A 14,425-nucleotide genomic window follows, 5' to 3' on the forward strand; every position below is an offset into this window, starting at 1 on the left:
TTGCTTTTTTTTAAAGATTAGGAGGGATGAGTTAAAAAAATTGTGTGTGTGTGAGGTAATCAACATAATGCCACAAATGCTGTCGATTGAGCTTAACTTGTATTGAACCCAGAATATTACTTAAAAGCTGACTCTCACCAAAGCTCTATACAGCCAAAAGCTCTTCACTTCAGATCTTCATTTGTGTTCAGCGGCCAAGCCACAGGCAAAGTTCATGAGACCATTTGGGATGGCATGCAGTGTTAGTAAGTAATGAGAGACACCTTCTCTGTAAAATTGTGTGTGAAGGTGTGATACAGCGCATTCCTCAGAGGAATGCGCTGTATCACACCTTCACACACAATTTTACAGAGAAGGTGTTTCCATTCTTCAACACTGAATGCTACTGTGGTCTCAGAATTTTGCCTGTGGATTGGCCCTTAAACGAAGAGATCTGAAGTGAAGTGCTTTTGGCTGTATAGGTCCATACATTGCAAGTTAATGGGTACCATAATTTCGAAGCTCCAAAAGCACAGAGGCATCATAAAAGTAATCCATAAGACTTCAGTGGATTCATCCATGTCTTCAGAAGCGATATGATAGGTGTGGTGGAGTAAAAGATCAATATTTAAGTCCTTTTTTACTATCAATCTCCATTTTCACATTTCATTTTGGCAATTTACATTCTTGTCCATATCACCACCTACTGGACAGGGAGGAGAATTTATAGTAAAATGGAATTGAATATTGATCTGTTTCTCACCCACACCTATCATATAAGTTCTGACTACATATATTTAACCAATGGAGTCTTATAATTTACTTTTATGCTGCCTTTATGTGCTTTTTGGAGCTTCAAAGTTTTAGTCACCATTAACTTGAATTTTGAGGACCTACAAAGCCAAAGTATTTGTCATTCACATCTGGGATGGCATGAGGGTGAGTAAATGATGAGAGAATTTTAATTTTTGGGTGAACTATCCCTTTATCTTTTTGTTTATAGAACAATCATGCTTTTTGTGTCCTTGCTCGTGATATATTACTTTATTCTATTGAGATTTATTCTGAATGAGAGATGAAAACGTCTTGTGTATATGGTATAGATGAAGAGACAGTTTTGTTCACTCCCAAGTCCATTTCAGAGACTTCTGTGAATGTTTCTGTCTCACAACCCATTTTAGACCCAAAACACAGAGCACAACTGTGCGTCTTGTGCGACCATTTTAACGCCCTCTCAGCTGTCCAGAGATTTATTTGTTTTCTCCTCTCCTGGGCTGTCTTTAGCAAACAAATTCCCATCTCCAGTCCCGGTGGGGGTCATGTGAATGTCTTGCTCTGAGTGCGGTTTGTGGACTGGTGAGTTGGGAGCCACAGAAGAAGACATGGAGCGTTACAAGGTATAGAAGTATTTGGACACTTTATCCAATCTAAAAAAATGTATGAACACCATAGCATTCAATAAAAAATTATTGCATCATTAAACTTAGCATCATTTGTTTGCAGATGCCACTTCATTTGATATTTTGTTTCTAAAGCATTACAATTCATAGACTACATTTAATGCATTTATCTGGTAAAATGACGAGTTACCAACTGGATCTGTTGGTCTTCTCCTTCAGTTTGGACCATGTTCCTTTCATCCCTGATTTCTCAGTCATCTCCAGTGCTACTTTTAACAGTTTGGGTGTCTCGGCACAAGGAGAAATAATCTTGATGGGTTCCTTCTCTTTCCCTTTCTTCTCAGCTGGCTTTTTCACCATTTTCCTAAACAGCAAGTTACATATAAACAAAAGCTAAGGCAAAAAAATTAACCACTAGAACACATTGAGAAAACTAGTGAGTACTAGTGATAAAACAATTTGTTAGTCAGTTGGTTTATTATTCTGAGTAGCTCCGCCCACATTTAAATCCCATTAGTCCAAAAGCATAGCCACATTGCTGTATATTAAAAATCGTTGGATTTGTTGTGCTGATATGGATTGCAGTCTTTATTTGGCAACAAAAAAATACAGCTGAAATAATGTTGCTTCTCGCAGCATTTTAGCATACAGTTACTTAAATCTAGAAAATCGTTATGTCACACCTGGTTGGCGCACTGCAAAATTACCTCGGAAATATCAATAACAATTTGGTGTCAATAAAAGCTAATAAACACAATTGCTTCACACCTATTGCCTGTCCCATCTGAGAAACCCAGACCCTCGTATGCTGAGCCCCAGTAATAGAGACAGGCATTGCAGTGGACATCGTACAGCAGGTAGGTTGTGGTTCGAATCAATCTAACAAAATAAGTGAGATATAAGGGGCAAGAGAAACACTCCAAGTCAAGGGTTAAATGCTGATTAGACACAAGTCCTATACAAAGGCTTAAAGATCAGCTTACCTGTAAAAATATCTCACATTACCTTGAATCATATAACTTTGAAGTAATTATCTCTTATCTCCTCCTTGTCACTCTAAAAACAAACATTCCACAAAACAGGTTGTAGAGAAAGCGTTTGGTCACTGATTACTCAAATTGAACTGAATTCTAACAATATATATCAGCCTAAACATACAACAGTGTCCCCATGTTGCACAAACTACAGTCGGGGTTGGAATGCCAAGATGTCCAGAATGTAAATGGTGCAAGTAGTCAATCAACAGCCACACATTAATTTTTTCCAGCGTTTGATAAGGAAATGCCCAACGCACTGGAATCATCCATGCATTCCAGTAAACGCCAAAGATACGCATAACAGATAAAGTATGTAGATCGGTTGCATAAAACTGTTTTAGACTAGTCTTACTAGTTAGTCGTCTAAAATGTTGGTCTTAATTTTTTCAGTCAGTTGCATAAAAACTTAGATCAGTCTAATTAAAGACCAAAATGTAAGACAGCACACCTCAGGCTAACTTTTGTTTACATTACATTTTGCCATTGAAATAACTGAATAACTGTCAGCTGAGCCAGTGGAGGCTGAAAGGGGCTTGAGTTGAGACTTGGTTGAAGACTTCGACTTCAAAAATGGTAACAAAATGATGTGTTTTTAATTATTTGGGTTAAATCACTAAATGTGTTCATTAAAATACATTTTGAAGCATTGTAGTCCTCTAATAAGCAAATATTCTCAGCGAATAAAAAATGTATTGAGCGTCCACTGTCGGCCATTTTTTTAAAGCTGTTCAGTGTCTTATTTTTCCCACAATGCAATGCAAATTAGACTGTCTTACTAAAGACAACTGTGAGCTTGTTTTATGCAACAGGCTTTCTATGGCGTCTTTAGCTAGTCAAACTAATTGTTAGATGCAGTCTTAAGTTAATGGCTATGTTTATGCAACCGGCCCCAGGTCAGCAGAAATTACAGAGCACAGTTACTGTTACATCATTCTTAAATGGTAATGGAAACAAATGTTGACTCAATAAATTGTTTTTATTTAGGGCTTTAGTTTAATTCACTAAGCTGACCTAACTAAATTTGTTTGCAACCAAAATGACAAGACAGGACAGGCACAACACAACAAAAACAATGGAGTGAAGACAAAGGTTTCTATAAGCCACCTTTATGCATCAAATATGTTCCGTTTTACAAAGGGGTCAATGTCAATAACATCTGCTCCTTATAGCACAGGACAATTTACTGTCCTGTGCTTCGTTCTCAGCAGGGGCCTCCGGCACATCCTGCTCTGCTTTCTTTCCTGCTGCAGGCTAAGGTGGCGCTGGAGCTTAAAAAATAAAAAAAATTATATATTATTACTTGTTATATACCCTTTAAAACTGCTATTGATGATGTATTCGTGCTTATTGCAAATTTAGAGTGTAATTCAAATTTGTGTCCTCACACAGTTGTAGTTCATCATATGGACAGGTTCCATATGGTTTGTGAAATCTTTTAATTGAAAATTGTGCACGCTAAGTTTCTTTAAAATAAATGTCACTTTCAAACATTATGCAATAACATTCAAACATTTTTGATGCTTAAAATGGATAGTTCACCGAAAAATGAAAATTCTCTCATTCACCCCTTCACTTGCATTGTTTGGACCTACAGAGCTGAAATATTCTTCTAAAAATCATAATTTGTGTTCTGCAGAAGAAAGTAAGACATAGGCTACACATCCATAATGGCATGAGGGTAAGTAAATTATGACAGAATTTTCATTTTGGGGTGAACAATCCCTTTTAAGGCATGTTCACACATACAATTTTGCGCAATGGACTTCCGGTGGTGAAGAATTTCCTCACGCTGATTTCGCCTCGAGTTCAAGTTTAGTGAACTATGATAGACAAAATCACCGTGCTGACCAGTAGGAAGTTGCTTGGTTGGATTGATTTAGTTTAAGTCTCAGTATAAAGCGCAGAATTAAAAAAAGGCTGTTTGACTATTATATCTTTGCTGGTTTCGCACTCGCTCAACATCCACCACGGTATCTCCTCAGGCAGAATTTCGCTGTGAGAATGTATGGGTGACTGTGTCTTAAGTGTCAAAATATTTCAGGGCCACTGAAAATATTTCAATCCCTATATGCCTATTTGATTAGTTCCATGTGTTTGTGTGATGTGCCTGTATTATTTGAGGTAGTGTATATTTATCCTTATCAATCTGTGACACTGGACTCGGCTCACGTGCATGCGGTGTCTCATCGTCCGAGTTATCTGGATCAGTCAGTTTCTCTTTGACATGCTCCATTCTCTCTTTGAACAGCTTGATCATCTCCTGTAATCTCTCGTTTACCACAGTACTAATCAGGCTGTCTGATGAGGCTGGACGTTGATTAAGACTGAAGACGATCTATAATTAAGGCATTAACATTAAATCCAATATTATGAAGAAATATAACAATTTATGCATATTTATGCATACCATATCTGTAAAGTGTGTTGGGCAAAATTCCAGCAACATATATTATATCATATAAGGAACAGGGTAGGGAATTTCCCGTTTTATGAGAATGTTTATATTGTTACCCGTCATCTGCACTCGTAATGCTGCTCTTGCTTGGCCAGGCCCTGACAGTAGTTTCTATATCCTCCTCTTCTTCGTCATCTTGAGTCAAGTCTCTTGCTGTAGGAGCAAGACAAAAGTAAGTTAGGATGGGGTCTACATGGCGGGACATAGATGAATAGAGCAACTAGTTACAATAAAAGCATTATTATAAAAACTTAGACTAAAGAAGAGGAAATGATAATATGAAATCAATGTAATCTGTGGTCATTTGCATGTACGTATATTTGACATCAAAGTTGATAAAAATGTCATTCATAAAGGGATAGTTCACCCAAAAATGTATTGTCTTCATTTACCCTCATGTTGTTCAAAACAAGTATGACTATATTTCTTCACTTTCATTGCATCTTTTTTCCATACAATGAAAGTGAATGGCGACTGAGGCTAACATTCTACCTTTTGTGTTCTACAGAAGAAAGACAAGTTTGGAACAACATGAGAGTAAGTAAATGATGACAGAATATGTATTTTTGTATGAACTATCCCTTTGATATTTTAAAGGTGCAATCATAAAAAATTTTACCCATTAAAGAAGTTTACTCCTAAAATTGTATTGTAATTTTGAAACGCATGTATAAAATCATAACCCCTCGCATGAGATGAGGACACTAGTCATATCAGTAACCTTATAAAAGTGGTTTTATTTCACACGGGGCAGGGGCTCCCTCATGGGGGCTGACATTTTAGAATACTACTCGCTTAATCTCAGTAACCATCTTGTTATTGGACACGTTCACACTTTATTGGACACGTTCAGGCTTCCTCATGGGGGCTGACATTTTAGAATACTACTCGCTTAATCTCAGTAACCATCTTGTTATTGGACACGTTCACACTTGGATTCAATGAATCATGGCTGATTGAAAATAGTGAATTTCTACAAATGGCATCTATAACTGAAAACTATTAATTTTGAATGATGCTGCATCCACACCACTAGGTGTCACTGTCCACACCACTAGGTGTCACTTTTTGTTTGTCCAAGATGACGAACAAAAAGTTACTGAGTGCACCTTTAAAAAAAATTATGTGATATGCACACAAATGTACTGTAAATAATAGAGTAGAAAATATGGAGTGGATTGTGATGAGACAGCATGAGTACTTCAGTGGGTCCTGATAGAGACTGAATCAAAGTATCTGACACCTTGGTCCAAATTGTCTGTGGCTTTCTGTCTCTGGATTCAACATTGTTTGCATCCAGCTAAATATGTGTGTGTGTGTGTGTGTGTGTGTGTGTGTGTGTGTGTGTGTGTGTGTGTGTGTGTGTGTGTGTGTGTGTGTGTGTGTGCGGTGTGTGTGTGTGTGTGTGTGTGTGTGTGTGTGTGTGCGCGCATAGACAACAGAATAGTAAAGAAACAAAAATCAAAAGGTTGTTATTCAAAATAACTTTTAATTAGATAAATTTGGCCAATTAATATTTAATCTTTCTCTGTTGTTTTCCATGTCCAGAGTAAATTATATATACAAGGTAGATTTACCTGATTTGGTTGGCTTTAGGGACACCAGGAACAGTGAGGGTTTTGAGGTTGGGGTCCTGTGGGTTGATGATTGGGGTTATGGGGCGGGATCTTCTTTTTCCTTTCCCTCTGTCGGAATCAACTTCCACATTCACAGCTGGGTGTACGCTCACTGCAGATCACAGTGTTCAATATTCTTAATGATCAACATCATACAATAGGCCTAAATATATTGAGAATAGCAGTAAGGTATATACTTTTGGCACCAAAAAGTAATTGGACACTTTTAGACACTTAAGCCACATTCACAAATGTACTGTACGAATGTCATTGCATTAGATAGCAAAATATCAACCAAGTTGCATCTGCAATCAAATGATGCTTGACAATTTTGCAGAAATAACTTTGTGCATAACAAATGTTTCTCACTGATACTTTTAGCCAACTGGTCAAACATTTTAGTGGATGTCTCAAATCAGTTCCCCTCAGGTTCACACAAGTGTCCTAGCAAAGTAACCACAGTTGATTACATTAATTATGAACAAGTTTCACTATGTTTAACAACCAGAACATTTCCAAATACATTTGTCTTAATTTATATGCCAATTTGTTATATATTTTGCAATATAATGTAAATACATTGATATTTGTTTTTTATTGTAAAGTATCCAAATACTTTTTGGGGCCACTTTAAGCCATGCCAATACATCAATGTTATTCTCCATGACTCACCTTAAAAATTGGCCTTTAAAGAGTTTGAGGTCAATGCTTGGTACATAAAGAGGCCACTTTAGTCACTACAGGCACAGACATATTCTCTCGCAACCTAACCATCTCTAAGTCACACTTGGCAGCAAGGCATAGCACAGCAAAGCATAGGACTGCGCAGACTAATCTATCAGAAAAAGGCGACAGTGTGGATCACCTGAGGGTCTAGAGGAGGTGGGGTCATCTTCAATGTGTAACGCAGGGTTGGCGACCCCTGACAACTGCCTGGATGGTGTGTGGCAGGCAGAGGTAAGAGGACACATTGGGCAGGTCCAGAACGGAACTTGGGGAGGAGAGTGAGATGCTACAGGGGGAGTGGATAGGAGATTGATGGACTAGATGGTCCAGTTCCAGATCCCTAGTCTTCTGCAGTTGCTGCTTGTGCATCCTGCTCTGGCTTAAGTTTGTTTAGACTTTTCTGAATGTTAGAGTAGTATTGCTGGGCACACTGTGAAATTCTGGAGATCTTTTGTGGAATGCTGGATACCTTTTGTGGAATGCTGGATTCCATAAGTTGCTGAGGAATGTTGGATTCCTGTTGTGGAAAGATGGAAAACCGTTGTGGGAGGCTGGATAATTGCAGGGGGAAGCTGGGAAAGTGGTGAGGAGCACTAAAGCACGACTGGGACAGGTTTGGGAATTGCTGAGGGATTTTGGAGATTTGCTGAGAGATTTGTTGGCATATCTGAGCCAGATGAGGCGGTAGCGATGGCAGCTGTTGGGTGATCTCAGCCAGAGCAGGGGGCAAGTTGGGTATAGAAGGCACTTTGGGAAAGGAGATGTTGTTGTCTTTCATGAACTGGTTGAAGCTGTCGAGGGCCTGTGGTGCATAGGGGATTCGCATGAGGCAGCTCTTCAGAGCATCACATCTGGAATGAACTGTGAGATGAGAAGCAGATCAATAATTGTCATACATCATCATAGTCCATCTTTTGTAGGTTATGAGATTCTGTGGCTATTTTCATGCTTGGTCATACAAAATATTCTGATAATAATATCCAGAGATACCTGTTAGGTCCATATGATTTTCAAAAGAGTAATAAAAAATGTGTTTGGTTGACAAATAAATTGTGACAATATACTTTTTTTACAGATCTTAAATGTATCATATATGTGTATGTATGTATGTGTGTGTGTGTGTGTGTGTGTGTGTGTGTGTATTTGTGTCCAGGTATTCCCTATGTTGTGGGGACCAATCAGTCGGTCCCCATGGAGAACACTTAGAAATCATACTATATGATGTTTTTTGAAAATGTAAAAATGCAGAAAGGTTTATGTGAGGGTTAGGTTTAGGGGGATAGAATATAAATTTGTTCAGTATAAAAACCATTAGGTCTATGGAGAGTCCTCATAAAACATGAAAACCCAACGTGTGTGTGTGTGTGTGTGTGTATGAACAAAAAACATTGAAACAAGCAAAGGGTGGCTACTTTGATGAAGCCAAAATGTAGGGATGTTTTTATTTTTTTACATTTATTGATCACTAAAAAAAGATCATACTTCCAGTTAATTCATAGTTTTGATGACTTTACTAATATGTTGAAAATAGTAAATATTTGACTCGTGTTTGATAGTTAAAATATCATCTGTGGATTTCCGTACCATTTTGGCATAAAAAATGTAAGCATTTGCATTATCTTTACTTTGAAAGACTGACAATACATACTCACCACTACTTTCCTCTTCAGTAGCTGCACTCTCCACCTACATAATGCAAAAAAATACACATGGAAACCGGATTTTGACAAAAAGTGGTAAAAGTAGCCCTACTATAAATACAAAAGCAATATGATCAGCACTGGTAAACACAGTGTACTTTAACCAAAGTTACTCCAGGGGGAGTGTTTTTAATATTGGTGGGCCTCGCATTCGATAATAAGTGTCTGCTAAAAGCCAAGTAACAACAAAGAAGAAATAAAACCTACTGTATGGAGTAACTATTTGCACTAAGTGTAAATGGCACCAGCCACACAGCACAGCTATTTGCACTCAAATAGTCTGTTGGAAACAGGAACTGAAGACATACAGCATCTCCAGTGTCACTGCAGTGGCCTGGGGTGTAAACACAGTGCGTAATGTGCTTTTTTTTTGTGTGGACAACCCAGGTTCGAATCTGCCTTTTGTCCCACTTTATCCCATCCTGTTTTCTGTCTCCACTACTACTATTTCCTTTAATTCTACATATAATAATAATAAAATATGAATATAAAGGTTGATTTCCTCACAGCAATTTAGTCATGGTGAAGGTCGGGGAGTTTAGAGAAAAGTTTTAATGGTTTTACTACATAGTAATACAATAATAGTAATATTATAGTTACCATGTTTTTGGTGGAAGCCATAGTTTTAATGCAATTAAATATAGTGTTATTACAGTACCATGGTGTTAATATAATAACCATGTTTTAATTTGTAGTTACTATAATTTACAACAAAATACCATGGTGATACTATGGTTCCTGAAAAAAAATCATGGTTCATTTTTGTGAGAGAAGGTTAGGTTTGGGGGTATGGGTTGGTGAAGGGTGTCTTTTGGACTCTAAATAAACACAATAAACATGCTGCAGTGATACCGCTATGCTGTAAGTTAGTATTTAATTAGGGGTGCAAATAGCATCTAACACTATTTGCACTTAGTGCAAAGAATATGATTTTTGTTAATATTTACCCAGAGGCAAATAGCCTCTGCCTACAACATAATATTTTAAATATGAACAAGAACAAGTGCAAGAGAAGTTTACAGTTAGAAGATCAGATATAAAATATAAACTCTTCTTTCAAAGAATTACCGGAGTAACAGTCCTTGATGTTGAGCTGCTGGAAATGGACTGAGGTTGCTGAGTGATCAGGCCAGGTTCAGCTTCAGAGTCCCTGGGTTCCTCTTCCTCATGGAGCTCTTCAGCTAAAGAGCCTTCAGATCCGGGTTTGGGTTCAAGCTCAAGCTCAGGTTCAGGTTCAGGTTCAGGTTCAGGTTCAGGTTCAGAGTCCCTGGCTTCCTCTTCCTCATGGAGCTCTTCAGCTAAAGAGCCTTCAGATCCGGGTTTGGGTTCAAGCTCAAGCTCAGGTTCAGATTCAGGCCCTGGTTCCTGCTGTGTGGGTGAAAGGAGCTTGAACTCTTCTACAGGGGTTTCAGTTGGTAACGCAGTCTCTGTTACCCCTTCAGCCTCCAGCTCTTCTGAAGCAACCCTGAAAATAGTGTCATTGTCATTTTAGCTCAAGTATCTTACTTTGAATTCAGACTAAATCTCTGAATGCATCAGGTGAGATACAGTGATCATCTCTGTTTATTGTTGTGCTGTTTGTTTTTAAACTCACAAGAAATTAAATGTATTTAATGCTGGCGCAATTATGACAATGTCGAAAATGTTCTGAAGTCCGATATCGTACAAATATAGAACTGAATAACATGCCATTCTTCAGTGAGGCGAGTCAGAAAATAAGCATCAGAGGGGTGATTAATAACCATAGCAACCACAAAGGATGTGATGCGGCACAGTTGCTAGGACATTGTTGCTTGTTGTAGCACTGCATCATTTTTAAATATTAAGCACCACGTGTTTTGTAATGATGTGTGATTATGCAGTTACATAACATAGGTCTTTAAGTTTAATGGTGCATTGACATATTGGAAACACACTAATGTGAACAACAAAGCACTTAAAAGATCAAAAGAATACAGTATGCAATATGTGGCCATAGTTAACAGAAACAATAAAATAATCTGTCTGAATAACATATGTAGATTTTACATAAAACTTCATCAAGTTGTAAGCTGATTTAAAATTTAGACAATATATTATGACCCAAAAATGAAAATTCTCTCATCATTACTCATGCCCTCCTAGATGTGTGTATTTCTTTCTTCTGTAGAATAAAAGTTAAGATTTTTAGAAGAATATCTCAGCTCTGTAGGTCGATATTATCTTTAGGTGCAGCAGTCTCTTTGGCGATCAATACACTACAAGCTCAATTACACTTCCTAGTGCTTTATGCATACGCAGAGCGCTAGACGACACTAGGAAGTAGAGCTGGAAATCATAATTACCAAAGAGACTGCTGTAGACAAGATTTATATTAAAAAAGGACATAAATGTTTTCTCACCCACACTAATCATTGTTTCTGAAGATATGTATTTAACCACTGGAGTCTCACAGGCTTATACGGTCAGAAGCCTAGGGGCCGACAACTCCCATGGAGAGTTCAACAACTTGAAGGGGGCCTCAGCAAGCCAGCGTGCCCATGAGCCCAGAGGTACCTTAAAGCACCCCTGCTTTTATGCTGCCTTTATGTGCTTTTTGGAGCTCAAATTTTTGATCACCATTTGCTTGCACTGTAAGAACCTGCAGAGCTGAAATAATTTTCTAAAAATCTTCATTTGTATTCAGCAGAAGAAAGAAAGTCATACACATCTGGGATGGCATGAGGGTGAGTAAATGATGATAGATAAAATATTTTTGGATGAACTATTCCTTTAAGGGGGTTATGTTTTTGACAGTTATGCTATTAGTTTGAAAAGTCTTACGCTGCAGTGTGATTTTGTTGGATTTCCATCTTACTATCCTCTTCCTGCAGCACTTGTAATCTGAGACAAAGACACATGCAAGTTTTGTTAGATTTTATGTATAGCCTAATACCCTTCATACATCTGTATGCATGCATATGCCACTTTCAATGGCTATAAGGTTGAGTCAAAAGTCCAATTATAAAAAAAAAAAAAAAAAGTTTTTGTAGTTTTGAATGTTGATTTTAAACACCTAGTTGAAACCCCCCCTTTTTTTTTTTTTTTTTTAATTAAACTCAGTTTTGTGAATCCTTTCCTCCAAACTTACATTACAAAATCTTTTTTTAACTGGCTAAACAAATCAACAAAATAAAAGTCTTAGTCCATAAAATGTAACAACATGCCCCGCTACACACATTCACGGTCTAGATCTGCAGTTAATTCTTTGTTAGTGTACATGCGATTGCATTAATTACTCTTGATCATCATCTTCTGGCTCCTCCACAATGGTCTGAATGCCAAAACGAGCCTGCGCCAACTCCCTGACCGCCATCTCTGCTGTCTGCCTTGCAACCTCTTCTGCCATACGCGCCATCTCTATATGCTCCTGTATTAACCTGCAACAAATAACAGCACAACAAATAAACAATAAAATTATATCTTTTCAAGTTAGTTCAATTAATTTGTCATCAAGCTGCCACTGTGATTCAAAGTGTCTTTCAGGATGATATGTGCCATTCAACAGTCAGTGTTCCCACAGTTTTTGACAAATGACTTTCTTCTGCAGGACACAAATAATGATTTTTAGAAGAATATTTCAGCTCTGTATGTCCATACAATGCAAGTGATTAGTGGTCAGAACTAAAGTCAGAATTAAAGTAATCCATACAACTCTGGTTTAATCCATGTTTCTGAAGTGATCTTAGTGGTTTTGTGTGAGAACAGATGAAAATATAACTCCTTTTTCACTGTTCATCTTGCCAATGCATTCTCTAGGCACTATCGTGATTTCAAGATCGATTACATTTCCTAGTGCTTGACAATTGTGCAGAGTGCTAGATAATGCTAGGATGTGTAATTTGGCTTGAAATCATGATCACCAAAGAAACTGCTGAAGTCAATATATATAGTGAAAAGGGAGTAATATTATGGTCGATTCTCACCCAAACATCTATTAAATTGCTTCAGAAGACATGGGTTAAACCACTGGAGTCATATGGATTAATTTTTTGCTGCCTATGTGATTTTTAGAGCATCAAAGTTTGGTCACCATTCACTTGCATTGTATGAACCAACAGAGCAGAGATATTCTTCTTAAAAATTCTTTAAATAATAATACAAATTTAGACCAATCCACAAATGACTCATTAAAACCAACTGGTGAATCATTTTGACCGATTCATTAAATAGTTGACTCAAAAGAATGACTCCCCTACAAAGTAGTTCAGCATTATGGCTTGCAACCCAGTTTTATTCTACACAAACATCTAGCAGGTAATATATTTCAAAACAGAGCATAACTACAAAAATGTATAATCATGATAAAAATGTCCATGACTTTTAATACTTAATACATTTCTATGACTTTTCCAGGTCTAGAAGAAGAACAGTTTTAAAATTCCATGATATTTTCTATATTATATTGTCTATTTACATAATATTTTCATTGTGGAAACCCTGATGAGCTAAGCTCATTTTTTTCTTCTTTTCTTTAATAAAAATTAATATAAGGTGGTGTCAGGTTGTTTTTATAATCAATGTCAGTTTTGCTTTTGTCTAGTCATACACTTTTTGTCAGTGAAAAGTTATCAGGAATTGCATGGGTGTCTGACATAGAACACCCTCTTACCGTTCCTCCATAATTGATTTGGCAGTATCCTCCGCCTCTCTCTTGATGCTCTCAATCATGGGTATCCATTGTGCTGTTTGGGTCTCTGCATTCTCCAGCTCTATGCATGCTTGTGAGGGTGTGGTCACTGTCAGTGGAAGACATTGTTCCAGTGACCGAGGTGTCTGTGGCTGGGAATGAGCTTGCAGAGATGGCAGTGAGCTCACGGCTGTTACCGGCTGTCCAGAACATGTTTCCTTTGCTTGAGTCTCATCTTCAGAGTCCACCTCCTCAAGAATGAGGTCTGCAGGAATCGATTTAGCACTGCCTGCTGAAGATATAGCCATGCTTGAAGACTGAAACTTCACATTCTCTGTTTATTAAACTTTCATGATATTTCTTACTATTTGATTCTGTGGCGAAGAGTGTTTCATTTTCACTATTTCTCAGGATTTTTTTCCGTCATTCTAGGTATGATCAAGGGTATAGCCAGGAAATAACTTTTTGGTGGGCCTCAACAAAAATGGATGGGCCAAGTTTTTGGCCAAAATAATTTTTTTTACCACATTTTCCATAACAACAGAGAAGCGGCACATTCAAGCAGTTCTTTCACACTTTCAGAAATCAGAATTTATACAGTTTTTTTAAACTATTTTATAAATCTTTATTTCAAGTCAAAGAATAACCTCTAATGAATAAGTGGGACCCCTGCCCATCCTTGGCTACACCACTGGGTTTAATACATGTTCATTTCTATGGACAGCATTGCTATAGACAAAACATTGTGTGTTCAGAAATGGACTTTCCTATAGACTTCCAAGGTGCAAAATTGTCAACACATATTTTGCATCTTTTCAAACTGAGGTACCATAAAATTGAAAAGGATTTTCTGTAGTAACAAGT

The 14,425-nt window shown here is 37.5% G+C and overlaps 1 protein-coding gene across 1 annotated transcript; it reads right to left on the reverse strand.

Annotated features, from left to right (window-relative positions):
- Positions 1-898: 898 nt before the first annotated feature.
- LOC127640679 (pinin-like) lies at positions 899-13,625 on the reverse strand. The gene is made up of 13 exons (XM_052123373.1): positions 13,544-13,625; positions 12,171-12,311; positions 11,716-11,775; positions 9,982-10,378; positions 8,866-8,899; positions 7,353-8,074; positions 6,449-6,599; positions 4,928-5,024; positions 4,586-4,751; positions 2,363-2,435; positions 2,148-2,258; positions 1,570-1,743; positions 899-1,406 (listed from the first exon to the last, which is right to left on the reverse strand). Exons 1-6 carry the CDS (start codon positions 13,600-13,602, stop codon positions 7,554-7,556), a joined length of 1,212 nt encoding a protein of 403 aa, XP_051979333.1. The 5' UTR covers positions 13,603-13,625; the 3' UTR covers positions 899-1,406; positions 1,570-1,743; positions 2,148-2,258; positions 2,363-2,435; positions 4,586-4,751; positions 4,928-5,024; positions 6,449-6,599; positions 7,353-7,553.
- Positions 13,626-14,425: the final 800 nt, after the last annotated feature.

The sequence above is a fragment of the Xyrauchen texanus genome, chromosome 49, assembly GCF_025860055.1.
Source record: "Xyrauchen texanus isolate HMW12.3.18 chromosome 49, RBS_HiC_50CHRs, whole genome shotgun sequence".
NCBI lineage: Eukaryota > Metazoa > Chordata > Actinopteri > Cypriniformes > Catostomidae > Xyrauchen > Xyrauchen texanus.